General features: G+C 37.1%; 6 protein-coding genes across 6 annotated transcripts; 3 read left to right on the top strand and 3 right to left on the bottom strand.

The window, feature by feature from the left end:
* Positions 1 to 108: 108 nt before the first annotated feature.
* Positions 109 to 4123, bottom strand: LOC116111665 (protein RETICULATA-RELATED 5, chloroplastic-like). The gene is made up of 7 exons (XM_031397810.1): positions 3424 to 4123; positions 3194 to 3323; positions 2474 to 3004; positions 2230 to 2337; positions 1444 to 1992; positions 1222 to 1335; positions 109 to 551 (listed from the first exon to the last, which is right to left on the bottom strand). The coding sequence occupies exons 1-7, from the start codon at positions 4056 to 4058 to the stop codon at positions 408 to 410; spliced, it is 2211 nt and encodes a 736-aa protein (XP_031253670.1). The 5' UTR covers positions 4059 to 4123; the 3' UTR covers positions 109 to 407.
* A 1024-nt stretch (positions 4124 to 5147) lies between these two features.
* On the bottom strand, positions 5148 to 8770 carry LOC116111671 (biotin carboxyl carrier protein of acetyl-CoA carboxylase-like). The gene is made up of 9 exons (XM_031397815.1): positions 8469 to 8770; positions 7663 to 7848; positions 6970 to 7046; positions 6534 to 6587; positions 6130 to 6396; positions 5982 to 6044; positions 5627 to 5695; positions 5490 to 5535; positions 5148 to 5259 (listed from the first exon to the last, which is right to left on the bottom strand). The coding sequence occupies exons 1-9, from the start codon at positions 8500 to 8502 to the stop codon at positions 5198 to 5200; spliced, it is 858 nt and encodes a 285-aa protein (XP_031253675.1). The 5' UTR covers positions 8503 to 8770; the 3' UTR covers positions 5148 to 5197.
* Positions 8771 to 10365: 1595 nt separating this feature from the next.
* Positions 10366 to 12092, bottom strand: LOC116111673. Its single transcript, XM_031397817.1, has 2 exons — positions 11208 to 12092; positions 10366 to 11119 (listed from the first exon to the last, which is right to left on the bottom strand). Exons 1-2 carry the CDS (start codon positions 12068 to 12070, stop codon positions 10480 to 10482), a joined length of 1503 nt encoding a protein of 500 aa, XP_031253677.1. The 5' UTR covers positions 12071 to 12092; the 3' UTR covers positions 10366 to 10479.
* A 2355-nt stretch (positions 12093 to 14447) lies between these two features.
* Positions 14448 to 15385, top strand: LOC116111670 (PRA1 family protein B1-like). The gene has a single exon (XM_031397814.1). The coding sequence runs from the start codon at positions 14542 to 14544 to the stop codon at positions 15175 to 15177; it is 636 nt and encodes a 211-aa protein (XP_031253674.1). The 5' UTR covers positions 14448 to 14541; the 3' UTR covers positions 15178 to 15385.
* Positions 15386 to 19886: 4501 nt separating this feature from the next.
* On the top strand, positions 19887 to 22613 carry LOC116111677 (probably inactive leucine-rich repeat receptor-like protein kinase IMK2). Its single transcript, XM_031397820.1, has 2 exons — positions 19887 to 21874; positions 21967 to 22613. The coding sequence occupies exons 1-2, from the start codon at positions 19945 to 19947 to the stop codon at positions 22581 to 22583; spliced, it is 2547 nt and encodes an 848-aa protein (XP_031253680.1). The 5' UTR covers positions 19887 to 19944; the 3' UTR covers positions 22584 to 22613.
* Positions 22614 to 23383: 770 nt separating this feature from the next.
* On the top strand, positions 23384 to 26022 carry LOC116111660 (probably inactive leucine-rich repeat receptor-like protein kinase IMK2). The gene is made up of 2 exons (XM_031397809.1): positions 23384 to 25283; positions 25376 to 26022. The coding sequence occupies exons 1-2, from the start codon at positions 23384 to 23386 to the stop codon at positions 25990 to 25992; spliced, it is 2517 nt and encodes an 838-aa protein (XP_031253669.1). The 3' UTR covers positions 25993 to 26022.
* Positions 26023 to 27555: the final 1533 nt, after the last annotated feature.

Genomic DNA, 27555 nt, shown 5'->3' with positions numbered 1-27555 from the left:
GGATAATAGTAATTTTTTTCTCTACTAATCCAAAATCCATCAACTCCAGTTGCGAATCCGTTCAAAACAGGAGTCTCGAAATTAGAGGTCCTCTGAACCCTACAATCTGTTGAGAAACGAGAAACAATAGCTTTTGACCATGTCGATGTCTATGAGGGGACTCAAACCCTAAATCTTGTGGCAGCAAACCATAGGCCTAAATGCTCGATTAATGTTAATGTAATATTCATCTATTATGCAGCTAATGCTGGTGCCTACACTTTATATTCACCAAAATTTTGAAGAATTATATTTAAAAATTCACAGTCCGGCCTGGGCAGGGATAAATATACAAACTGCAACTCTCCCAGAATCATTGGAAGAGTAATCTATGTATTGGAGTGACAATTAAAACAAAAATTATCACCTCATTGGTTCTTGATTTCATCTATACTACTCTCTTCTGTAGTGTTGCATTCCAGTACAGCAGGACCAGAAGATTCTGGTGTTCTGTAAGCGGGCTCGCTCTTCCGAGCTTGTATTCCCGAAAAGCGTGCAAGATCAACCCATTGCTACAGCATTTAGTGACAGAAACTCATGTTAATACTGAGTAAGAGAATAAGGAAAATACAACTGCAATACTGGTGCTGTGAGAGGTGATTTTGAGAGTTCACTAGAAAGATTAATCAAGAAATAAAGATACTGCAATTCCAAGTTTATTTGTGCCAATGTCAACACTGAACTGGTAAATCACAACCAACCTAGATACTACCAGCTGTAAATATTAAAAATAAATAAACAAACCTATGCAGTTTAAAAAATTTGAGCAATTATTAAGGATCCTCTAAGAGATTTTTAAATTCTGTAGCCAACAATGTTTTAAAATTAAAGAAACACCCACAGAGGAGTGTTTTTATTTATCTTTTAAAATATGGGATAATGATAAAATTTCAGCATCTCTCAGGGCCCATAACAATTACCCAAACAATTTCACTTGAATAACAGTATACAAATATCTGTCTTGCAGCCTTTCTCTTGTGACAGAAATACATATCATAATGACCTAGGCCTTGCAATTTCAAACAATTCAATCAGGGATGAATACCCTTATAGCATGGTTCTAGGACAGACTTCTAAGTTATGCAATGATAAGATCACAATAACTGAATATGGTCCTCAAGAAAAAATGAAGACAGGATTTAAAAAGACAATGAACTTAAAAGAAGAGAAGAAATTTCTAACCTGAGTTCCCCAATAGCTGTTAATTGTCCGGACAATAAAAGATAGCATATTTACAAATAATGTGTAAGAAGAAAATTCATCAGAAATTCGATGCTCCACTATTCCAGCGATTATCTGCATTAATATTTTTATCAGCTATACATAATGTATCACACTATTTATTTGCTAAAAACTTATCAGTGATGCCAAAGAAATGATTAATGCAGAAAGTAATATCTTTACCTGATAACGTAGATTTGAAGATGTTCCAAGAAAGCAGCTATAAATAACAGCTGTTTTAAGAATTGGTGACCTTTTGTTTTGTTGATTACTAAGCAATGATGGATTTAAGAATTTGCGTATCACATACAATATATTTGAGGAAGCCACAGCCCCAATACTGGAAATAAATCCCACACCAGCCAGTTTCAAACCACCAATGAGCACCGATGCAACCCTATGACTGACATTCCAGTCCTTACCAGCAAGATTCTTTTGAAATGCATTATCTGGAATGGACCCAAGAAGACCTTTTAAAGCATCGATATTGTCTGGCACATTAATCTCATCAGCATATGAAAGGAATGAGATAGTTGGGGCAGGAAGCCAGACAGTGAAAAAGTCAACCACTATCCCCCTAAGGGTATCCGTGATAACATAGTCAAGCTCTTCAAAAAAATTCTCTTTACGCCTCTCATATTGAGCCAAAAGAGTAGTGGTAATTGAAATTGCTTCTTCTATTGCTAATCTATGCAAGAATTTGGGATCAGCTAACAATCTCTCCCTGAAACCCTGTATTCAAATAATTTATGGTGAAATTGAGCATCTATTCAAAACTAACGTGCTATATATCTAACTATGCTATCATCAATTGGTTTTCTTTGTAGAACCAATTACTTTCTCTGATCGGAATTTTGGAAAATAATATCAAACCAAAGAATAGGCAGGGTCACAAAACATAATAAAGCATGATGAAACTTTCTAATGCTTGAAGACCAAACAAGGATCTTTCTCAGTAAGAAAATATACCTGGAAGCGATGAGTGAGTTCTGAAAGAAGAGGATACTGTTCCAGGTCAAAGAAATTCTGTAGTACCTCTGGTGATATAATGCCAAGATCAAGGCCCTTTTGGAGGTCCTGATAAGCATGGCACAATGTCTTCTTTATGAGATAAAGAAATATATACATTCTCAAAGAAATTCAATGATACTTTACAAAAATAAAAGTCAACTAAAAACTAATGCTATTCCTTGTACTATGAAGAACAGCTAACCTGGGGAAGGGCATCTCGCCTCCTACCAGCTGCATTCATTACTCGAGCTATTTCAGCACGATCAAAACAATTTCTGCTACATGGTCTGGCAGCAGAATACCACAAAAAATCAGCAACAGGAACTTCTCCCTCTCTTCGTATGTATTGCCTTTCAGGATCAAGTAGTATAACAACTTGATTTTTCTTTGGTATCTTCCTTGAAATTCTTGCCGGTACCCCAGTCCCTCTTGCTCCATATGTGACATGACTTGCACCAGTCACCACTACAAGCATACCATTGGCACCTCCATCCACCATTGTTTGCAAAATTATTTGAGACATAGTATACTCCTCGACTACTCTAGCCTGTGCAGATAGATATGAGCTTGGGCCAAATGGAACCAACCGATTTGGGAAGTTCACATCGACCAATGGTCTACGCGAGATAGAAGTAAAACCAGAAATGAAACCTGAACCAGCAGGAGGCGCATATACTTTGCGATCCCCCTTAGAAAGCCCTCGAATACCTTCTGCTTGAACAGTCCTTAGAACCTAAAAGATTTGCAAGATTAAAAAATATTCCATGAGGTAAGAACAGTAAGTAACGCAAAAACCAATAAATATACTAGTTACGAGGTTCCCTACTGTTATCGGCCAGTTACCACTATATGTAACTTAACTATTTTGTATACAAGTAGTAACAGAAACATTGATCAAGTAATGTTACTGGACCATAACTACCTTGAGTGGAGTACCACAAGCAACAAGATAAACTCCATTATCACGACAGAAATTTAACAGAGGCTCATACTCTTGCCAGCGTTGAGGCGGCAAATGCGACGCATAAGACTTTAACTTTTCTCCATCCATCCTGCCATCAAATGCAGGTCTCAATATAAGCCACAAAACAGCAATAAGAATTCTTGAAATTTTAAAAAATAAAAATAAAATTATTAACATCTTAATACAACCTCTTATCTATGTATTGATTGAGCTGGTCTTGCAAGTCACAAGGAAACACCTCCAGAGCCAAAGAGATCTTTCGCTCGCTCTCAACGCAGCGTTTTCGCAAATTCTTAACAATCTCAAGCTCCAGTTCTCTATCGTCTTTCACTGGAACCTGCTCGGCTTCGCCTAAATACACAATTCTCGCGTTCATCAACTTCTCCCACACTCTATTCTTATCCTTTCCCACGGCCAACGGCTCTCCGATCGACGTCGCGTCGTATATTCTCGAAACGACAACCTCCTCGGGCGCAACTGTTTCCGGATTCCTCGGCGCGGTACTCGCAGCTGTGGTATCGTCTCCAGCTGCCGTGGCGGCTGGAGCTGATTGGAGGAGCATAGATGCCCCGACGACAATGAAAGGAGAGACCAACGCGTGGCGGCGGGAGAGTGAGTTGGATTCAGGAACATTCTGGTTCTGGTTCTGATAATGGTGGTGGTGATGGTGGTGGTGATGAGAAGCGAGGGAAAGAGAGGTGACGTGGCAGTGTTTTTTGGTGGAGACAAGACCAACACGACGTCGTAGAAGAGAAGTACGCTGGCGGTATAGAAGCGGATTAGTTGCAAAAGTAGGCCTGTGATTGTGCGTGTGGGCCTCCATTTAGAGATTGCTACGAGTTAGCGCAAAGCCAACTCATAGTGTATACCGAACCAATGGCGTTCCTGGTGGCGAAATTTTGGCCTCAAATACTTGTCTTTTTTTTGTGGTCTTTATTTCGTAAAATATTCAAAATCCACTAGCTATTATTAAATTGTCTCCATGGCTTTGGTGGAGATTATTTTTCTGAATTTTTGATTTTAATTAAATGTTGCATGGATTTTTATTGTCACAGGTAGAGTGTTCAAAAAAATACAAAAAAAAAAAACCGAACTGAAAAATTGATTAACAAAAAAACTGGTTCAGTTACAGTTCAAAGAATTCAAAAAACCAGATTTTAGATTCAATTTCCAATTTGGGTGAAAATGCAAACCAGTTAACCGAAACCGGTTTTACTAACTGGTTTACTAAAATATATATATACTATACATTAAATTAAAATTAAAAAAAAAAGATAATATTAATGGGTATTATATATTAAAATAAAATAAAAATTAAATTTATTTGCTTAATTTTTAATGTATTATTAATTGTAGTCAATAGATATGTATGAATATTTAATTATTTAAATGTGTTGTTGATATTTACAATTTAATTCGGGGAAAAAAAAAAAAAGTTTAATCCAATTTAAAAGAAAAACTGGTTCAAAACCGATTAATCGGTTTTTTCAAAACGGATAAGCGATTTTTTGATTAACCGAAAAATCGGTTTTCCCCTAAACTGGTTCGATTTTGGTTCAGGAATTTTTCTGAACCGAAAAACCGTTTTGATTCAAGAAACTCGTTAACAGCTTTTGAACACCCCCAGTCACATGAAAATAAAAGCTGTTTGTATTGTTTGGGATACATCAAACATCTACAACTTTGACAAAGTTTTACAAGAATATGATCTAACACAAATGACATATTTCTTCTCAATCTATATAGTGTGCTTAATGAAATTATTCCAGGATCTGCAACTAATTGTGATTGACCCATTGAGGTCTAGTACATATCACCAATTATACTCATGTCTTCTGATTGAACAACGGAAAAGAGCAAACGATGGAAAGAATACGAGGACTTGAAATAAAAGGAGAACCGTGGCAGTCTCAACTCTCCAACAACAAAGCCGGCAAAAATGCTCTTTATAGGAGAGAAGGCTCATTCGATACCATGGAATGATGGCAAGACGGCCATGAGAGGATCTCCGTAACCAACAGCCTCTATAACACACAAAGTTTAAATTAGATAACTAGATGAGCTTCATTGCCAGATTTGCACAATTTGCTGATATTGGCTGATTTATAAGCATGGCATGCTGTATTTCAGATGTCAGAGTCCATAGGCGATTTGTATAGTGTCAAATCAAAGTCCATGGTTACACCCTATACTAAGTGACTCAAGACTTTAGGATATGATAATGATATATAACAAAAGGTTATAAATGTTATACCTCCATCATTGAAGAGGAGCTTCAAGACTTCTCCGGTCACGTCTGACTGCTCAACAAATCAGGTATACATCATATCAGGAGACATCTATTATGGGAGGAAATAGTTTACAATTAAGAAATCAGAAAGGTAAACTCACCCTCACAGGAAGTTCAGTACCAAATTGATCCAAGTATGCTATTATTTGTCCTTCTTTAATCACATCACCCTGGATAGTTTGAATAGTTAATTCCCAATACCATGGAAAGCAAATTGAATCCATGTAGTTATGATAGTAAGCCTAAAAGTTGGTATTTGGCTTAGGAAATTAAATTTCAGCAGTAACTTTAGCCTTTACGATGAGACTGATGATAAAAGTTGCATTAACTCCATAGAGATCTTAAAAAGTGAAACATATTTACGAATTTATAAAGTTTAATTGTCAGTTGCGAACAAGTTTAATAACTGAAAGCACAATGGCGAAGACAGAAAGAACTAAGGTGAAGCAGAGATACCTCTTTACAGATGGGAGGTTGCTTCTTTCCTTTCACTGTTCTGCTCCTTCGGAATGAACCAACCTGGCAAAGAAGAAATTACATTAATTACACTGGAAAACATTGTTCCAAAACATTAAGAATGGAATTACTGTCTAGGAACATGTACCGTTGGAGAAGATACTAGAACATAACCATTTGATCCAGAAGCCTCCAAGGCTGCTAATTTTGGTGACTTTCCAAACGACACATTAGAAAAAGGACTGGTTTTTTCTTTAGAGGGTTTTGGTGGTGTCGGTGGTGCAGCTGCAGCCGCAGGAGCTGATACATCCATGGGTTCAGTTGGAATAGGTGGTGGTGTTGTTGGCGAAATGTTTGACAAGGGAGCTTTAGTGGCTCCAACATTCCGCTTCACTTGCATTTCAAAGTCTCCAACCTATCATAAAGTAACATAAATACTCACAAATTCAAAAAAGCTATTGTCATAACTGCGAAGGTTCTCAGTGCAGTGCCAGCAATTTTCTCTTTTTCTTTCAGATAAAGAACAAGCAAGCCAGAACTTCAGAATAGTACCTTCAATTTCAGCTCAGCAATGTCTGTCTCGTCACAGACCTCCAGTAGCAATGCCTGGTGATGTGTAACCAATAAGTAAGCTAGTTATAATTCAGATCAGAAGAAAAAGTGGCAAGAATTGCAGATTAATATCAAGGAAGCAAAATACATTATCATTTCATAAATTTCCTTAACTCTTGAGTGAATGAAGTTCAATTTAAAAATGGAGCAATGAAATTTGTTCCTGGAAAGTGGTACCAAACAATAAACTTCAAGGCTTTCTTCTCATATGAAATGCATAACCTCAACAGATGAGCACAGTTAATCAATTTATATGAAATAACCGTAAAAGCAAATGGAAAGGAGAAGCAGAGATATACAGCTAATAAGCAACAATAAGGACTGAGAATTGTATGTGAATATAAGGCAAAAAAAGCTCTTGAGGAAAAATACTCACCTCAAATGCACTTGGGAAGGTTGCATTCCGCAGGGTATTCTTCTCCAAACAGCTTTGAGTAGCACTCTCAGATGAAACTGCCTCATCATAATCATTAGAAAGCCAAATTAAGCACTAATAATAAGTTCACACATTCCATTCATAAACACACATGTAAAGGAATTCTCACAAATGACTATAATTGAGGAACATAGGGCTAAACAAGAATAAGAACCCAAATGCAAGCATGGTTTCTCAACATAACAATCATTTCCATTGCAATCAAACATGAGTTCACTACTTCACACAAAGTAGATCCTTCATTCATAACTGGATTGCCAAATGGATGAAAAAGAACTTATTAAGTTTCAATATAAGATTGTTTAACTGAGCAGCCTTCAATCAAATTTAGATGCATCGTACACTGGCTTTTTCTTCTAATTTAAAAGTGAACAATTTAAAAATTAGTGACAAAGAAATTAAAACAGCATCCTGTGTTGTCTCATGTACAAACCTAATCACCTACTGCCCGCACATATGCACCAAATTAAACATGCTCAGAGAAAATTCCAATAAGATTTCACGTGACAATAAAAATTCACCACTTTATGGAATCACAGTTTATTTCTAACAATACTGGTCCTGAAACTACCAATGGAGGGATAAGCCTTTTCACACCATGACAATGGAGCAAAACAAAACTATGAAACTCACTGTCAGACTTGGCTGCCACAGTAGCTTCAGATGTCTTTGCACCCAATACAACTGTTCTGTACCGCTTCATAGGAGAAGCAACGAGTTTGTACGGTTTACTCGAGACGTGCCAGCAACTACTTTGAATAGACACCATTCCAGGCCTCTCAAGCAGCGATCCCACTTGTGAAACAGTGCCTATAGAATCTAGAATCCAACAATAAGATCTAAGCATCAGATTGCATATTACACCTTGAATTCAGCTCAGGTTGTAAGAATAATACACATATGTGATATTTCTGTCCATTCTCACAAAATATATAACTACCCTCCTGCGGCTGATATTATAAAGATTCGAAAACAAAACAATAAACAAAGAGAAAAGAATCCAGAGAAACTACATATCGAAAACATTTCCTAAAAACAAAAATCACCAAAAGTAAAACAAATATAATTGTGCTTCATACGATTTTTTTTTTCTTCTAAAGAGTCCTACTAACATGTTCCGACAAATATAACCTCTCACTGCTGATATGAAAGAAATTCAACCGCATAAGAAAAATTAAACAATCAAAATAAGGAAACATTTTCCTACAAACTAAAATTCAAGGAAAATAGTGTCAATCAGCTGCAATGTCATTTTAACTACTTTTTTTTTTTTTGCAAAATCCACCTCGTCTCCACTTCACATAAACGAAAACGGAAAAGAACTCTCATGATCAGAACTTCAACTAACCTTAATATACAGATGCATGATAACAATAACAATAAGCTCAAGAAATGAAATGGAAACACGTGAGATGGATCTGAAAAGCAGAGGAGCTTACAGTTGAAGGATCGGAGAGCGGCGGAGGACTCCATTGAAAGAAAATGAAATTATGAGAGAGCGAGAGGCAAGAGTTAACAGATTTATGAAAATGAGAGCTGAACAAGAGAGAGAGAGAGACAAAGTGGAGTTTTAAAAATGGTAGGTTGGATTGGTTGAGCTGAGGCTTAGCTAATGAAGAACGAGGAGATAATTAGTGAAGTGTGTTCCTTTGTTATTTGGTTTCCCTCGAAATCTCCGTCCACTCTGCCTTAGTTTCTCCACCGCTTGGGTTTCAATTTTTTTAACCACTTGTTTCTCACGTGGGCCGGGTGGATTTATCTATCTATCCCTGCTTCAACAACTTGGCCGCTTCCCCTCTCTTGTTTAATTGCGGTAATTACGATATCATAGTTATGATTATGTTTTCTGATTTAGAATTATTAGACAAAATGAGTTTATCACATATTTGGATTCCAACTATGTGTATTAAAATAATTTTTACCCTAGTGAGATAGGTTACTTTTACCTTACTAAGGGCAATAACGTAATAGTAATTCAACCTAATATAAAAGATTTAATAGTAATTCAACCTAATATAAAAAAAATCTTTGATTCACACAATTAGTCATCGTACTTAGTTAAAAAGTCATTGGTGCAAAACTATCGTGTATTAAATTATAATTGAATGCCTTTAAGTTAGAATCCGAACTAGAACGATGCATACACTCGCCACTAGATTACGGACCAAAAGTAAAGAGCTCTCAATCCCAGACACACGTGTCGTTGGTGAAGCCGGCATGGTGCTGTCTTGAATAGTAATTACCACCATTTTTTAGGAAAAAAAATTATTACTTGTGGATTTTTGTTAATTGATAGATGGAAGTGTCAACATAATCGAATTTTTTTTCTTAAATTTAAGAATATTTTAATCTTATTAAATAATAAATACTATCAAATCAAGATAAAGATTCTTTTTTATTTAAATATAAACAATATAAAAATTATTCAATTCTTGTTTTTAGTAACACTAACAGTCTAACACTAGCTTTTATGAGTTTTACCCAATAATTTTACCTCATTTAATATGTAACGGTATCTTGTTGCTCATCGTAATTGACTTACAAAAATGACAGATCGGTTTCTACAGAGATATTGACCAACTTGTCAGTCAAACAATTAACTAATAAACGACATGTCAAAATTCTCTTTGGAAGTTTTTATACCATAATAAAGATAGGATCACAGAGACTTTCCACAAACTTCTATCACAAATACTGAGCTTATAATTGGTCTACTTACATTTGGATAGGCGAAATCCATTACGAACTGATGATCAATCATAAGTTGACACATCATATTTATTAAAGAAAATTAGTGAAAAAAAGTTTGTGAATGTATTATTACTCTTATACAAATGGTTGCCCCTCAAAGTAATTTGGACAATAATTGAACTTCAATCAATCAACTCAGGGGTCAAAATCAGAATTACACTTCCATGGGCCATTAATATAACACTTGTAAGGGATTGGTTTGCTTCATAATTGATTTCTTGGGTTCAAATCACCCTGAGATCACTTATTACATTTATGGTTTATCTTAGAATATTGAGTTCGGAGAGTGTTCTATGAACCCTGAGAATTAGTTGAGATACGCGTATATATATAAATACACAACTCAATCTCACAACCCCTGATATAGCAGTTTATCATTTGTCAGTTTGTAAAATAGGTTCTACCTGTTTGTATGGATCTTGTATATCTATTTACGAATTAATAAATAACCAATTGTTATGTCGAGGGTTATAAGAGGAGGTTGTAGCTTCGGTATTATTGATATTCTTAATATAGACATGATCGTAGTTGTTAGTATAACCATCATCGCAATTGTTATATTCAATGAATAATAAGCAATATTATTAATCGGATATGATTCTTATATACAGTATTGACGCGTGTCAAAGTAGTAATATGCTGCTTTGCTTCCACACAACATAGTTTCTGAAAATATACAGTATGGCTAGATTTGATAAGCTAAGCAATTTTAAGGGGCAGAATTTCCCTGAATTCCAGCCTCCTAGTCTCGTTATAAAATGTTCTATGCTTGTTAGGCAAATAAGTTAACCAAATCCACCCTCTAATCTCCCACTCCATTGTTCTTCCTATAGCATTTTTGTCAATCTTCCATGACACTCTTTCTCCATATTCATCTCCGGCAAAGACTACGCCGCCTTGCCTGGTGAACGGCCGGTAAGCGCTGGTGTACCTGTCTTTGAACCAGGCCTTGGGGTTGAGTAAAGCGAATTTCGATGGCTTGGAGGAGATTACCTCTTTTCCATCAATGCTGTCATGAAGAAACCAGTTGAGAATTGCACTATAGCCATGCACAGATTGTTCAAATTTCCATGGCTTCAAACTCATTGTCGTGGTCTCTCCTGCAGATACCTTGAGCCCCAAGAAAGAGTTGGGTGGATCAAATGAACCTTCAATGGTTTTCTCTAACTCAATCTCCCTTGCGGGATTATCTGAAGATTTGCTGACTGAAACACTGATTATGCTGGTTTGAAGAGTTGGAGTTATCTGTAATGATATCCTTGAAGGGAAATGCTTTTCATCAACTCCAATTCCTCTTTCGTTCATCAGATTGTTATTAACCAGTTGAATAATATCACACCTATTAACATCAAGAGTGAAACAGAGTTTAAAAAAACGTCTGCAGAAGATGAGAAGAGAAGAACTCTGTAATTGAAATGAGCATTTACCTTATGTTGTCTGTGTTGATCATCAAGTTCACCCATCTGTCTTGAATGGTGACTTTGTAGTTAAACTGAATGACACCTTCAAGTTGGTGGTAGTTCAGGGAGAAGAGAAGTCGCTCATCGGTTAAAGGGCTGCTGGAGCTTTCGATGTCCATGGCGATGACAGGACAATAGAGATGAACTTTCCACAACCCAAATTGGGATAATCCATAAGAAAAAAGTGGGGATGGTGTTTTAAGAGTGCGGTTGGCAGCTTGAAGCTCCATAATCCAATTAGTAATCGCAAGGTTTATAGACCTCATCCACTGCTCTTCCAAGTTAGATCCCAAGTGCTTCATGAGCTGCCTGGATGCTGCTCTTGATTGGCAACCCGTCAGTTGATTCTTGAGAGAAATTAAACATCCTGAGCGGAGATCGGCAGGAGCTTCATAGATGCATACGAGAAGCGAAAGAGTGATGAAGGCGAAATTGAAAATGTCTTTAAAGTTGGAGATGGAGTCTAGTTTTGGAAGCTTGAGCAAGGAGTTACATAACTTGTTTGGGGCATATTTAAGAACTTCTTCTATGAAGTTGATCAAAAGATTGGCAATTGTATTTTCGTCTAATAAACTAGAAGATTTCGAGCTGATTTTGAATGGTTTCGAAGTCCAAAGAGATATGGAGACATTATAGTCTGCAGTTATAGAGAAGGAAACAGCTGGGGATTGAAGGTTTTTGGCTACAGAAAGATTGAGAGATGGCTGAAGTGAAGCTGTGGAACATATGCATATTGACATGGAATTGGCTTTCCATTGAGAGATTGGTGGAAGATTTTGAACCCATTCAAATATATCAGGATAGCAACAAGATGAAGTAGCCATAGCCATGAGAGCTTCTTGATTTCCTTGCTTCCTTCTCTCTGTAAGGACTTCATCAAAATGATCTTCATATTTAAAGACTCAACCATCAATGAGTTGGAAGTAAAGGTAAGATTCTTATGGGGAAGAAAGTCAAAAAGTGAAGCATATATTAGTTAGGTGCTTTAACTAAAAACATACTTTTGTGTTGAGGAAGAAACCTGAAAGATGGATAACTATACAAGAAAAAAATTATATTAAGATACCTTGATTCCTGTATGCAGTGAACTAGTTTGTAATGGAGACATCCCAAACGATAAATCTTAAAAGAAGGAATTTCCATTGTAATCATAAATGGAAACTTTCTTGAGTGCAAAACAAGGAAGTAGAAGATTAGATATAAAGCTATGATTGGCTAAGGAACTTCATTTTAAGGTTATTGTCTCTCACCTCCCTAAAGGTTTAAAGAGACGTTGCAAAATCATGGTATACTTATGACCACTGTTTTAAAACCTGGACCGGATCGGTCAGTTGGACCAGTTCGCTCGAGAATCAGACCCTTATCCAGTCCAGGTAAATCGTAAAGGCCGAATATAGTAATTGAATCGAATTGACCTGGGGTTGAACCGACAGAACAATGTCGAATTGCCGATTCAACTGTTGGGTCAAAGAATCGAACCAGTGATATTAACATAACGTCAACATGGAATAATAAAATTTAAAAATTCTAATAAATTTTCAAAATAATTCCATCCAAATCCAAAGTCCAAATAACAGTATGTAACATAAATAAAATAAATCGAAAGTCCAAATTTAAATCCAAATTCAAATAACAATATGTCATGTTGACATTACGGGTTTGATCGATCAGTCCAACCAGTTAGACCGATGGACTTGGGAACTGGCCTCTTGACTAGGTCAAGGCCTGGTCCGAGTCTTACGACACTGCTTATGAGAAGTGAGGGGATATAGCTGATGATTTTTAATACTTATGAGGTTTTGTTGATACTTTCTTAAACCTTAAGGAAGACAAACGATAATTAAGTCTCATTTTTATAAGCTTCAGCTTTCAAAAGAAAGTTGTTAATGTAGATGCCATAGAAAATGCTAACGATTTGTAACACAAGTTATCGTATTAAGACTAAAAAGTTGTTTTTAAGTATTGAACATCGAATTTAAAGATTAAAATGAAATCAATAACGTTTATCCATTCAACACTGTATATCAATATAATCCAATTTTAGTTGACCGTTTTTCTTTGAGGGTCAACATTTCTTCCTAACTTTTAACTTTTTTGTTTAGACAAGATAACTATTGTAAATATTATTACAAACTTGCACTTTGATAATGAACTGAAACATTAATCATCGTTCAAGTTGGTATGGTGCAAAGATTAAAGTTAAACATTCCATCCCTTAGATGAAATATGCTTGAATATGAGGAGTTTGCATATCCGAGTAGTCGTCTAATGGTTGAACTGGCCAACTGGGTGCTTATCTGAAGAGCTTGAAAGATTGATGATTCATTGTTTCTTGCACTTGTGCACATAACATGAGTAATACTACACATACAAACTTTCTCTTACAATCTTAACGTGACAGCTCGTAATTTGTTAGTCTATAAATAGGTCATGCTTGTTCGATATGGGTCCAGTCTAGTAAATTGTGAGCTGTCGTATCAGGGTTGTGAAAAAAATTTGTAAGATTGAGTTGTGATATAAGAGTCCGCATACCGTCATTTTGCATAATCATGAATCTCTTAAAATGTCTAGGAAAGACAATAATTGAGTTGTGATTGAATTCATACAAGTAAATGCTGAGTGGATTATGGGGGAAAACATTCCCATAAAGCTTGATCAAAGAGTGAAGGCCGTAAAGCATCCGGAATTATCTGATTAAAAAATCGAACTTAATCCAGTTAAGCAAATAATTAAGTTCTGTTTGGCCTTGAAAAAAAAAAAAAAAAAAAAAGCATCCAATCAGAGGATTAGAAAATGTGCTTTAAGAATAAACTTTAGGTCAATCACTCCCCTTTTTCGGGAATATATTACTTCTATTTTTTTATTTTTTTAAGCAAAGAAAATGATTAAAAAATGAAAAAAAATTATAAAAATATTTAAAGTGATTCTAAAATTAGTTAAAGTATCAATAACTAGAATACAAATATCTTGTGAAATTAGTTAAATTTTAAGACATTTTAAAAAATTATTCTTTTAGAAAATAATCTGCTTAAAGATGTTAAGAAATTTGACTGTATTTATTATGAGTAGAAAACATCGTGACCACACAATTTGACGGTGATCACTAGTACCGTGATCTAAACTCCAAAGGGGATCTAGATTCATAATTATACCATGAGTTGCAATACACACAATTATACCTCTCACTATATATAAAATTTTGGCACGGCTGACAGGGTAACTATTTTCTCTCTCGATCCCAAATCTCTCGCTCCACTGTACAACCTCACGCCCCACCAACCCCAACTTTTACGCGCCAGAAATGGCCGCCCAACCGACACTCCCAGTCTCTAACTCTCAACCCAACGCTCAGTCCCAACCACCGATCGCCACCCCAGCCTTCCGCGCGTTCATTTCACGCTTGTCCTCCTTCATCCGTCACGGCTTCTCTCAACGTCGGCCATGGTACGAACTTGTAGACCGAAGCGCCATGGCCCGGCCCGATTCCCTCTCCGAAGCCTACTCTCGGATACGGAAAAACCTCTCCTACTTCAAAGTCAACTACGTTACCCTACTCGTTCTCGTACTCGCTTTCTCTCTCTTATCACATCCTTTCTCTCTCCTCGTCCTTCTTTGCCTCTTCGGCGCATGGATGTTCCTCTACCTTTTCAGACCGTCGGATCAGCCTCTGGTCATCTTCGGTCGTACGTTCTCTGAACGCGAAACGCTTGGAGTGTTGGTTTTGTTGACGATTGTCGTCGTGTTCTTGACGACGGTTGGATCTTTGTTGATCTCGGCGTTGATGATCGGAGCTGCGATTGTGTGTGCACATGGAGCTTTTAGGGTCCCTGAGGATCTGTTCTTGGACGACCAAGAGCCGGTTAACTCTGGATTCCTATCCTTCCTCGGCGGCGCCGCCGCCTCAGCTGCCGCCCCTGCCGTCGCCGGACGTGTCTGAAACTGTCGTTCCGGCGTATCACGACTTCAACGTGTATGGTTAATCCATGATTTTTTTAGGCAGGAATCGGGGTAGGATTTTTGTAACGTTTGGATGTTTTTGTTTTTCATTTGTATGGTTTCAGTTTTGCTATTGAAATGCAAGATATTAATTTTAAGGGAAATGGTTCAAATGAAATCAATCTGAGTCATTCAATTTATGGGGCCTACTTTGGATCTTATGTAGTTCTCTTTTGTTAACTGTAATTTATGGTTTCGCATTTACTTATACTCTCATGGAATAATTTTAGTTTTAAGGTAGTGGAGTAGTGTGAGTAGTGAAGCTGTGTTTGTCTTTGTTTTTATGATCGGACTGAGATTTCAGGTGTAATAGGGTTTCGATTTGCATGCTGTGGTGGGTTCTACTTGGTTGGATTTAACACGTATGTATAGGATAGATTAACAATGCAGCTGGCATGTTGAATGACATTGAGCGGGACTGTGGGATGAAAATGATTGTGTTGTATTGTCATTTGTACACAGGTTGTTTGTTTGAGTTCGTTAGTACTGCGATAATGATGTTTTTATACACGATTTGGACTGATTTATAAGCAACTGAAGTGGGAATTGAATCCACATTTAGGAGTAATGCTTTATTTGCTCCAATTGTGTTATTTTTATCTATTGAGATAGGTTTTTACCTTTTTCTGTTTTTTCTTTCTTGTCTTTGGACTATATTATATTACAAATGAGGGTTCGATATTTATAAATTTTAAGTAGGAGAAGGGGAGCATATACGTGCCAATAAGCTGATAAAGAGAAGCTCATAGGACTGGGTTTGAATGTATAGGTGGCTGTTTAGGTTCTTGATTGTGAGACCTGACTTAATCTGTAGAGATGCTTCATATGGACAAGTAGATTGTTGAGTTAATGTAGTTTGCCCATGAGCATTACATTGTTCTTAGTTCAGGGAGGCCATTATGATCTTGGTTTTTCTTTTGATGATCTGATTGAGCCGGAGATGTTCAATTGTTTGTCTTAGATTATATGTCTGGAATTCTTGAGTTGTTCAATGGTATGTCCTAGATTATAGATCTTGAATTCTGGAGATGTTCAATGGTTTGTCTAAAGGAGCTATCATCTGTAGATCTCTAATTGATGGGCTACATGTAAAAAATTATACTGATTTATAATATTGTTCATATTAATTGTCTGGTATTTGATGGTTAAGCCAGATTCTTTTAGAATTGATGCTGCAGGAAGGTGCAACCGACAAGGTTTGGAAAGTTCTCAAAATTTGCTTGTGGGTTTGTCTTGTCTTAAATTGAATGTTGGGAATGTTTCTGGTGGTTTAATCCTCTTTCTAGCTTTGCAAGAACTGCTGGCTTCGTTTGCTTGCCATGTATTTAATTTTGTACCTTCTTCATACTTGATTATGGTTCGCCTTAGCTCTTAAGCACAAGTCTATGTAAGTTTTGAAGTTGGACATTCTTTCATTGTTGGCCCGGTAGTCAGCAGTAAGAGGCAGCTGATCAGCACGTTTACCTTTGCAGGTGCAACTTCAATGGCCTTTACTGGGCCAGCAAGGGACAGCAAATTCCCTTTTAGTTTTAGGGTTTCTACTATATCTTTGTACTCCATTTGAAAAAACTTGGTAAAATATTATAACCCTGTAAAATGCTGAACTTTTCACCGTCTGTTTGACAAGCAGTTTGTTACTGTTGGTTTATTTCCTTGTAAATATTCTTGCGCTGGAAACGAGGTATAGAGCTCTGTGTTCCATTCAAACATTTAGCCTTTTCGATCAGTCTCTTCTCTCCTTGTACGGTTACCCTTAACCCCAGAAAAAAGCAGATTTTGTATATAAGCCCAATTGGTTTGACCCTTGGGTATCATTGAACATCCGTTATACAGGATTTTGAGAGTTACTATCATTATGAATTATTTTACTCTGTTCTCTTTGGCTTGTTTGAAATTGATAACTTGGTTCATAAGGGCATCTGTAATAGGGCACCAAATCGGTGTCCAAATTTTGTTCCAACCAAACATCGAACGCCATGTCAAATTGATATGGGTTAAATCTATGTAAATAAATAGTAGACTAAACAACATATTCCCACCCAAGGTTGATCGAAATCCTCAGCTAATACCTGTGGTTTCATTTATTTCAAATATCCACCCTTAAATTAACACTATTTCCTTTATTTTAACAGTAAAAGGGCAGGTTGGTCTTTCTCTCTTTTTTTCTTTTTCCTCTTCCCTTCCCATTTCTTTCCCCACTACGCCTCCTCCTCCCATCTTCTTCTTTTTCCCTCTACATCTCCTCCTCCCCAGCGCCTCACCATCCCAACCCACTACCCCCCCGACCACCTTGACTCCCCTTTTCGTCGTCACCCTTCACCTCAACTGTCGCACTCCGCCAACCTCTTTCCGACAGCCCTATCACCAAAAATCTTAATCAAGCCCACCATTTAACTCATCAAAGAGCCCTCCCCAATAACCCTATGCTTTCCGTCCCCGATTTTTTACCTTTCAACATCGATTTAAGCCCCCTCTCCCTAGGGTTTCTATTTTGTTTTTCTTATTGAAATAGTGTGATTTTGGTGGTTGCTATTGGGTTTGGAATGGGGTGATTTGGCTGACTGTGGTGGTGGTTTGGATGCTGTGGTGGTTTTGGTATGGGGTGGTTTGGAATGGGATGTGGTGGTGGTGGTGGTGGTTTGGATTTGGAATGGGGTATAGTTTGGATGGCTATGGTAGTGGTTTGGGATGGGTTGTGGTGGTGGTTTGGCTGGCTCGGGTGGTGCCGTGGTGGTTTGAAATGGGATGAAGGGTAGTTTAGTAATATCATCCGTCAGAACTCAACACCGTTTTAATTTAAGGATGGATATTTGGAATAAATGAAATCAGTATTATATGAGGTTTTAGCTAACTTAGGGTGGGAATATGTCATTTACTCTAAATGGTATCATATATCAAATTTGGTAGTCACGTCAAAGAGATGTAGGTAATAAATAGTGTCATATCAAATTTGACGGATTGATGTGATATTATTCATCTATACAAAGCATTTTTTATTATTTTATTTTATATAATTTTTTAAATTTATATTTATGATAATTTAATTATTATTTATAATAATCATATAATTAAAAAAATTAAAAATAAAATTTTATTATAATATAAATATTAAACTTTAATAAATTAAAATAAATTAATACTATTTAAAAAAACTAAAATTAAAAAAAAAAAAATACTACCCAAACTAGAATAACAATTTAATTTTCTAGTATATTAGTTTTGGATCCTTTAAAATTGATATTATAAATTAATTTTATTAAATTAGTATAATTTTCAAAGTTATTAGTAGTAGTTAATTAATAAAATATATTATTTCCAACATTTAATTAATATATATATAAATAATTAGTAAAATAAATAAATTATTGAAAATTAATAGAAAGTAAAAAAAAGGGTATATATATATATATATATTTGTTTTTTTTTTTTTTTTTAGGTATAATGAGTTGGAGAAGCAATAATAAAATGGTATGAAAGTTGTACCAGTTTATTGTTTGTGATTTGAAATGGTCTAAGTGAAGGATAGAGTCATGGTTTTAAGTTTATTTATTTTTGAATTTTGTTTGTCTCAAAAGTATTGATTTTCAATGCAAAATTGCAAATTATGTTGTTTAATCACTCAAACAGCCACGGAGCAATAATTTTAAGGAGTAATACTAAATATACAAATAAATTTTTAAATATTTCTATATAAATTGATGAGATAGAAAATGAATAAAAAAATAAATACGATAAATTTGATTTTTTATATTTATTTATTTTTTATAATATCAATTTGTATAAAAATATTTGTTTGATTTATTTTTACTTTTTAGTCCAATATTATTGTAGTTTAAACTTTAAAGCGGAAGGTGACGGACCTCCGATTTGGACCAGTCAAATGTCAGCGGGCATCATCAAATAACATGAAGATGATGACTTTGTGTTTCAGAGTTGGAAAAAATGGAGCCTTTCACAAATTACAAACTGGGCTCCGGCTCCCTGTCATTAAATAGTAAAGGTAACCACTCGTGTGCAAGTTTCCAACGGTGTTCAACAAAAAGGACCCACTTTCTCAGGAGATTCTCACATTGGTACAAGACAAAACGGCAGTCACCTCATTTTAAACCCTCCTCTTAAATTCAAACCCCACCTTGATTAGCCTGGTGGCGATGGTCTTCTTCATAAAAACAAACATTATAATAATATTAAAAGTGCCTCTCAAAAAAGTACTAATGGCCGTCTCAAAAGCAGTCGTAAACAAACTCCAAGCTAAAGGTATTATGTTGATTATGACTATCTTCTAAACCAGTCAAGTTCTGTAATTTATGGTTTAATTAATCTTAGTAAATTATAATATTTGTTTATGAGATCCCCGAAAAAGATAGCCGTTGGAGGAGCGGTTGGGTGGCAATAAACATGAACTGGTCAAGGGTTTTTAATTGTATTGAGAGAAGAGTAGATGAAAACTAGCCGTTGCACTTGTTGCCTTCTGGTTTTGTAAAAACAACAAGAGAAGAGGGATGGAGCCTCTGCTCTCTTATTGCCCTCACCTGCCTGATACAGTGTCTGTCCCTTCTCTTTCTCTCTCTCTCCCTCTCTCTCACAGGGTTTTCATGTGCTTTCTCTCTCTTACTCACTCTACAAAACCCCTCTTACACTCTCTTGTTTAACTGTTTCATTTCTCTTCTTCTTCTTCGAATTGTTTTGTTCTTTCTTAGGTTGGGGAATGGAGAGTGAAAGTGAGAGTGTTACTTGTTTTAACAAATACCCTTTTGAGATTCTTGAGTGTTGGCTTAATAAGAAGAAGGAGAAGTGGAAGGAGTTAGTGGTTTATAATGTTTATCTTTTCTTGTTCGTTTGTTGTTTTATTCAACCTGTTTCGAGCCAGTCTTGGGATGGGATTATTGTCACTGAAGCTGATTTTCAAGCTCTACAAGCTTTCAAACATGAGCTGATTGATCCTAGAGGGTTCTTGAGGAGCTGGAACGATAGTGGCTATGGAGCTTGTTCTGGCGGTTGGATTGGTATCAAATGTGCTCAAGGACAAGTTATTGTAATCCAGCTTCCTTGGAAGGGATTAGGAGGCCAAATAACTGAAAAAATTGGTCAACTTCAAGCGCTGCGAAAGCTTAGTCTTCATGATAACCGCATTGGTGGTTCAATTCCTCAAGCATTGGGGTTTCTCCCTAATCTTAGAGGTGTTCAACTCTTCAATAATCGTCTCTCAGGTTCAATTCCTCCTTCTTTAGGCTCATGTCCCCTTCTGCAAACTCTTGACCTTACTAATAACTCACTTATTGGGACTATCCCTGCTAGTCTGGCAAACTCTACCAAGCTTTATAGACTCAATCTTAGCTTCAATTCATTGTCGGGTTCAATACCTCTTAGTTTCACTCGCTCTTCTTCACTTGTTTTTCTTTCTCTACAACACAACAACCTTTCAGGTTCCATTCCTGATTCTTGGGGTGAACCTCAAAAGAATAGCTTCTTTCAACTTCGGTACTTAACCATTGATCACAACTCCCTCTCAGGAACCATTCCTGTCTCTTTTGGAAAGCTAAGTGAGCTTCAAGAGCTTTCACTTAGTCATAACCAAATCATTGGAGCTGTTCCAGATGAAATAGGCAAGCTTTCCAGGCTTAGGACTCTAGATTTTTCAAATAATGCCATTAATGGAAGCTTGCCTGACAGTTTCTCCAATCTCTCCTCACTTGTTTCATTAAATATGGAGAATAATAACCTTAATAACCAAATCCCTGAATCTTTTGGTGGGTTACATAACCTTTCTGTTCTTAACTTGAAAAGAAACCAAATTAGTGGTAACATCCCTTCAAGTATTGGAAACATTTCCACACTTACACAACTTGATTTGTCACAAAATAAGCTTGGTGGAGAAATTCCGGATTCTCTTGCCAATTTAAGAAGTCTTAGTTCCTTCAATGTCTCTTACAATAACCTTTCAGGTCCTGTCCCTACTTCTCTCTCACAAAAGTTCAATTCAAGTTCTTTTGTGGGGAATATTCAGTTATGTGGGTTTAGTGGGTCAGCTCCATGTCCTTCTCCAGCACCTTCTTCAAATGTTCCAGGTGCACCCGCTGAGAAACCAAAGTCTCATGGAAGAAAATTAAGTACAAAAGATATAATCCTCATTGCAGCAGGAGCTCTTCTTATAGTTTTGCTTATCCTTGTGTGCATTTTGCTCTGCTGTTTGATAAGGAGAAGGACTGCATCAAAAGAAAAGGATGGTCAAGCCACAACATCAAGGGCTGCTGCAGCAAGGGGCGAAAAGGGGGCTTCACCTGAAGCTGGTGAAGTCGAAGCTGGTGGAGAGACCGGGGGCAAATTGGTCCATTTTGATGGACCATTGGTTTTTACAGCCGATGACCTTTTGTGTGCGACTGCAGAAATCATGGGAAAGAGTACTTATGGCACTGTCTATAAGGCAACTCTGGAGGATGGTAGTCAAGTTGCAGTGAAGAGATTGCGAGAAAAGATAACAAAAGGTCAGAGAGAATTTGAAGCTGAAGTTAATTTGCTTGGCAAAATAAGGCATCCAAATCTTTTGGCTCTAAGGGCTTATTACATGGGCCCAAAGGGTGAGAAACTTCTTGTTTTTGATTATATGCCTAGAGGGAGTCTTGCAACTTTTCTCCATGGTAAGTAAAATGTAGACTTTAGTTAAATTCCTAGTTGTTCATTTACTAGATACTTCAATTTAGAAGCTAATAATCTGTTTCTTCTGTTGCAGTTCGAGGGCCTGACACATCAATTGATTGGCCCTCAAGGATGAAAATCATTCGAGGCACGGCGCAAGGCCTACTCTACCTTCACAATCATGAGAACATTATGCATGGGAACCTGACATCAACCAATGTCCTCCTTGATGAGAGTACAAATGCTAAAATTGCAGATTTTGGCCTCTCCAGGTTAATGACTGCTGCAGCTAATGTAAATGTGATTGCAACTGCAGGCGCATTAGGCTACAGAGCACCTGAGCTTTCAAAGCTCAAGAAAGCCAACACAAAAACTGATGTATACAGCCTTGGAGTTATCATGTTGGAACTCCTAACAGGGAAGTCTCCAGGCGAGGCAATGAATGGAGTGGACTTGCCTCAATGGGTTGCCTCCATAGTAAAGGAGGAGTGGACTAATGAAGTTTTTGATTTAGAATTGATGAGGGATGCATCAATAATTGGTGATGAGTTGCTCAACACACTGAAATTGGCTTTGCATTGTGTTGATCCTTCACCCTCAGCACGACCGGAAGTTCAACAAGTTCTGCAGCAACTAGAAGAAATAAGACCAGAGACAGCTACCACCAGTTCCGGTGATGAAGGAGCTGCAGTCCCTTCAACAAGTGAGTAACGCGAATGTTATGAGCTATGTAGTTGGCAGAGAGACAATTAGGAGGTTGAGTAGAGACTAGTACTACTATTCTTTCATTCTTGAATATTAATTTTGTGTTTTAGAGTCTATTGTGTCTGTAAATATCAGTTTGTTTCAATTTATTCGAGGTGTTCCCGTATTCCATTCCAATAGTTTTTCCAGGCTGAGTAGGAAGAACTGAACATTTTTGATATTTGATTGACTCGCTGGAAAAAAGGTTTAAGTTCCAGCTTTTGCTACAAGTAATCTTTGCTAGTTTATCTTTCACCATTGCTCTGACCATTCAGCATCAAGCTTATGAACTTTTAATCAAACACATTAAACACATTGAAACTACTTTATTTCAATCTTCTTCGAGGACCACAAGTTACTTTCATTCACCTATAAAGAAGAAAATGATCAATACAAAGTTCCCCAGTATTCATGATTTTGCTATTTCAACTCATCAGTTGAAACTGACTGAAGTTCTAGAGAAAAAAGATGCTTCACTTCTTTATTGTTCGGTCTCTATCTTTGGTCGGGTGCACAAGTGACTACTCAAATTTTCCAAGAATTACCAACTATTTATGTGATATGACAGGTGAACTATAACTGAGTACTACTGGGTAAAGCTTCTGCTGCTTCAGTTCATCCTGAGGTGGAGCTTGAATTCAAACCGAAGTAAACTTGATAATCTTACCAACAACTTTTAGCTTCACTCAAATTTCTCTGAACCAATATCAAACAGTCTACAGCATACAGAAGTACTGTACTAGTAGTTCAATATATTCATGTTCTGTATGCATTGTTTTTTCTCATCCGCTTTGGGCCCATGCCCGCACGGATTTTCTTTTAGGCTGAAGGAGTTAGTGGTTTATAATGTTTATCTTTTCTTGTTCGTTTGTTGTTTTATTCAACCTGTTTCGAGCCAGTCTTGGGATGGGATTATTGTCACTGAAGCTGATTTTCAAGCTCTACAAGCTTTTAAACATGAGCTGATTGATCCTAAAGGGTTCTTGAGGAGCTGGAACGATAGTGGCTATGGAGCTTGTTCTGGCGGTTGGATTGGTATCAAATGTGCTCAAGGACAAGTTATTGTAATCCAGCTTCCTTGGAAGGGATTAGGAGGCCAAATAACTGAAAAAATTGGTCAACTTCAAGCGCTGCGAAAGCTCAGTCTTCATGATAACCGCATTGGTGGTTCAATTCCTCAAGCATTGGGGGTTCTCCCTAATCTTAGAGGTGTTCAACTCTTCAATAATCGTCTCTCAGGTTCAATTCCTCCTTCTTTAGGCTCATGTCCTCTTCTGCAAACTCTTGACCTTACTAATAACTCGCTTATTGGGACTATCCCTGCTAGTCTGGCAAACTCTACCAAGCTTTATAGACTCAATCTTAGCTTCAATTCATTGTCGGGTTCAATACCTCTTAGTTTCACTCGCTCTTCTTCACTTGTTTTTCTTTCTCTACAACACAACAACCTTTCAGGTTCCATTCCTGATTCTTGGGGTGAACCTCAAAAGAATAGCTTCTTTCAACTTCGGTACTTAACCATTGATCACAACTCCCTCTCAGGAACCATTCCTGTCTCTTTTGGAAAGCTAAGTGAGCTTCAAGAGCTTTCACTTAGTCATAACCAAATCATTGGAGCTGTTCCAGATGAAATAGGCAAGCTTTCCAGGCTTAGGACTCTAGATTTTTCAAATAATGCCATTAATGGAAGCTTGCCTGACAGTTTCTCCAATCTCTCCTCACTTGTTTCATTAAATATGGAGAATAATAACCTTAATAACCAAATCCCTGAATCTTTTGGTGGGTTACATAACCTTTCTGTTCTTAACTTGAAAAGAAACCAAATTAGTGGTAACATCCCTTCAAGTATTGGAAACATTTCCACACTTACACAACTTGATTTGTCACAAAATAAGCTTGGTGGAGAAATTCCGGATTCTCTTGCCAATTTAAGAAGTCTTAGTTCCTTCAATGTCTCTTACAATAACCTTTCAGGTCCTGTCCCTACTTCTCTCTCACAAAAGTTCAATTCAAGTTCTTTTGTGGGGAATATTCAGTTATGTGGGTTTAGTGGGTCAGCTCCATGTCCTTCTCCAGCACCTTCTTCAAATGTTCCAGGTGCACCCGCTGAGAAACCAAAGTCTCATGGAAGAAAATTAAGTACAAAAGATATAATCCTCATTGCAGCAGGAGCTCTTCTTATAGTTTTGCTTATCCTTGTGTGCATTTTGCTCTGCTGTTTGATAAGGAGAAGGACTGCATCAAAAGAAAAGGATGGTCAAGCCACAACATCAAGGGCTGCTGCAGCAAGGGGCGAAAAGGGGGCTTCACCTGAAGCTGGTGAAGTCGAAGCTGGTGGAGAGACCGGGGGCAAATTGGTCCATTTTGATGGACCATTGGTTTTTACAGCCGATGACCTTTTGTGTGCGACTGCAGAAATCATGGGAAAGAGTACTTATGGCACTGTCTATAAGGCAACTCTGGAGGATGGTAGTCAAGTTGCAGTGAAGAGATTGCGAGAAAAGATAACAAAAGGTCAGAGAGAATTTGAAGCTGAAGTTAATTTGCTTGGCAAAATAAGGCATCCAAATCTTTTGGCTCTAAGGGCTTATTACATGGGCCCAAAGGGTGAGAAACTTCTTGTTTTTGATTATATGCCTAGAGGGAGTCTTGCAACTTTTCTCCATGGTAAGTAAAATGTAGACTTTAGTTAAATTCCTAGTTGTTCATTTACTAGATACTTCAATTTAGAAGCTAATAATCTGTTTCTTCTGTTGCAGTTCGAGGGCCTGACACATCAATTGATTGGCCCTCAAGGATGAAAATCATTCGAGGCACGGCGCAAGGCCTACTCTACCTTCACAATCATGAGAACATTATGCATGGGAACCTGACATCAACCAATGTCCTCCTTGATGAGAGTACAAATGCTAAAATTGCAGATTTTGGCCTATCCAGGTTAATGACTGCTGCAGCTAATGTAAATGTGATTGCAACTGCAGGCGCATTAGGCTACAGAGCACCTGAGCTTTCAAAGCTCAAGAAAGCCAACACAAAAACTGATGTATACAGCCTTGGAGTTATCATGTTGGAACTCCTAACAGGGAAGTCTCCAGGCGAGGCAATGAATGGAGTGGACTTGCCTCAATGGGTTGCCTCCATAGTAAAGGAGGAGTGGACTAATGAAGTTTTTGATTTAGAATTGATGAGGGATGCATCAATAATTGGTGATGAGTTGCTCAACACACTGAAATTGGCTTTGCATTGTGTTGATCCTTCACCCTCAGCACGACCGGAAGTTCAACAAGTTCTGCAGCAACTAGAAGAAATAAGACCAGAGACAGCTACCACCAGTTCCGGTGATGAAGGAGCTGCAGTCCCTTCAACAAGTGAGTAACGCGAATGTTATGAGCTATGTAGTTGGCAGAGAGACAATTAGGAGGTTGAGTAGAGACTAGTACTACTATTCTTTCATTCTTGAATATTAATTTTGTGTTTTAGAGTCTATTGTGTCTGTAAATATCAGTTTGTTTCAATTTATTCGAGGTGTTCCCGTATTCCATTCCAATAGTTTTTCCAGGCTGAGTAGGAAGAACTGAACATTTTTGATATTTGATTGACTCGCTGGAAAAAAGGTTTAAGTTCCAGCTTTTGCTACAAGTAATCTTTGCTAGTTTATCTTTCACCATTGCTCTGACCATTCAGCATCAAGCTTATGAACTTTTAATCAAACACATTAAACACATTGAAACTACTATATTTCAATCTTCTTCGAGGACCACAAGTTACTTTCATTCACCTATAAAGAAGAAAATGATCAATACAAAGTTCCCCAGTATTCATGATTTTGCTATTTCAACTCATCAGTTGAAACTGACTGAAGTTCTAGAGAAAAAAGATGCTTCACTTCTTTATTGTTCGGTCTCTATCTTTGGTCGGGTGCACAAGTGACTACTCAAATTTTCCAAGAATTAGCAACTATTTATGTGATATGACAGGTGAACTATAACTGAGTACTACTGGGTAAAGCTTCTGCTGCTTCAGTTCATCCTGAGGTGGAGCTTGAATTCAAACCGAAGTAAACTTGATAATCTTACCAACTACTTTTAGCTTCACTCAAATTTCTCTGAACCAATATCAAACAGTCTTCAGCATACAGAAGTACCGTTCTAGTAGTTCAATATATTCATGTTCTGTATGCATTGTTTTTTCTCATCCGCTTTGGGCCCATGCCCGCACGGATTTTCTTTTAGGCTTCACGCAAGTGTTCTTCATACTTCTTCTTCCGAAACTGAGTCCAAAAGCCAATCCGTGCAAACTTAGATTCAAAACAGACGATATCTATTTTATTGGATCCAAGATATTACATTATCTGTACTAAAAATCAACATGTCTGGTGGCTTGTAAATTAATGTACAGTCGATGTGTATATATTAGCATAGACTCTAAATTGTTGTTGGATGTTGAACTCCAGAGGGGCAAGAACTCTTTGATGGGACCAAAAGAAGGTTTTGTGGAGTCTCCATGATCTGTTTGGTGCAAATTTTCTTTTGCTGGACCGGTAGAAGACATGAATATTATGTCATTTTCTCTCAATTCTTCCCATTTACATCACTATCAACATTTGTTGGGAGGTCATTTAACTGTCTTCCCAGATACTCTGAATTTAAGCTTTTATTTTTGTAGCTGTAATTTGTTTCTCAAAAACTATTAATCTCCATATCCATCCAATAATTCAAATACACCTTTTATCCAAACTGTCCTATAACAACGACAACTCCGCCGTGTCTTTGTAACATCAATCATGCACCTATTGCACGTATCTTACGTTAAACAAATCTGTGTAGTCACAACACATTCAAACATAAACTTGTAACTCTCGCAACACTTGTCCTAAACAATATTTTTTTTTTTTCTATCTTCCCGTGTAAAATTTTCATTAAAACAAAAGGGTGGTTTT

The sequence above is a fragment of the Pistacia vera genome, unplaced genomic scaffold (assembly GCF_008641045.1).
Source record: "Pistacia vera cultivar Batoury unplaced genomic scaffold, PisVer_v2 Contig648, whole genome shotgun sequence".
Lineage (NCBI taxonomy): Eukaryota > Viridiplantae > Streptophyta > Magnoliopsida > Sapindales > Anacardiaceae > Pistacia > Pistacia vera.
This window is presented reverse-complemented; position numbering and strand designations above follow the sequence as displayed.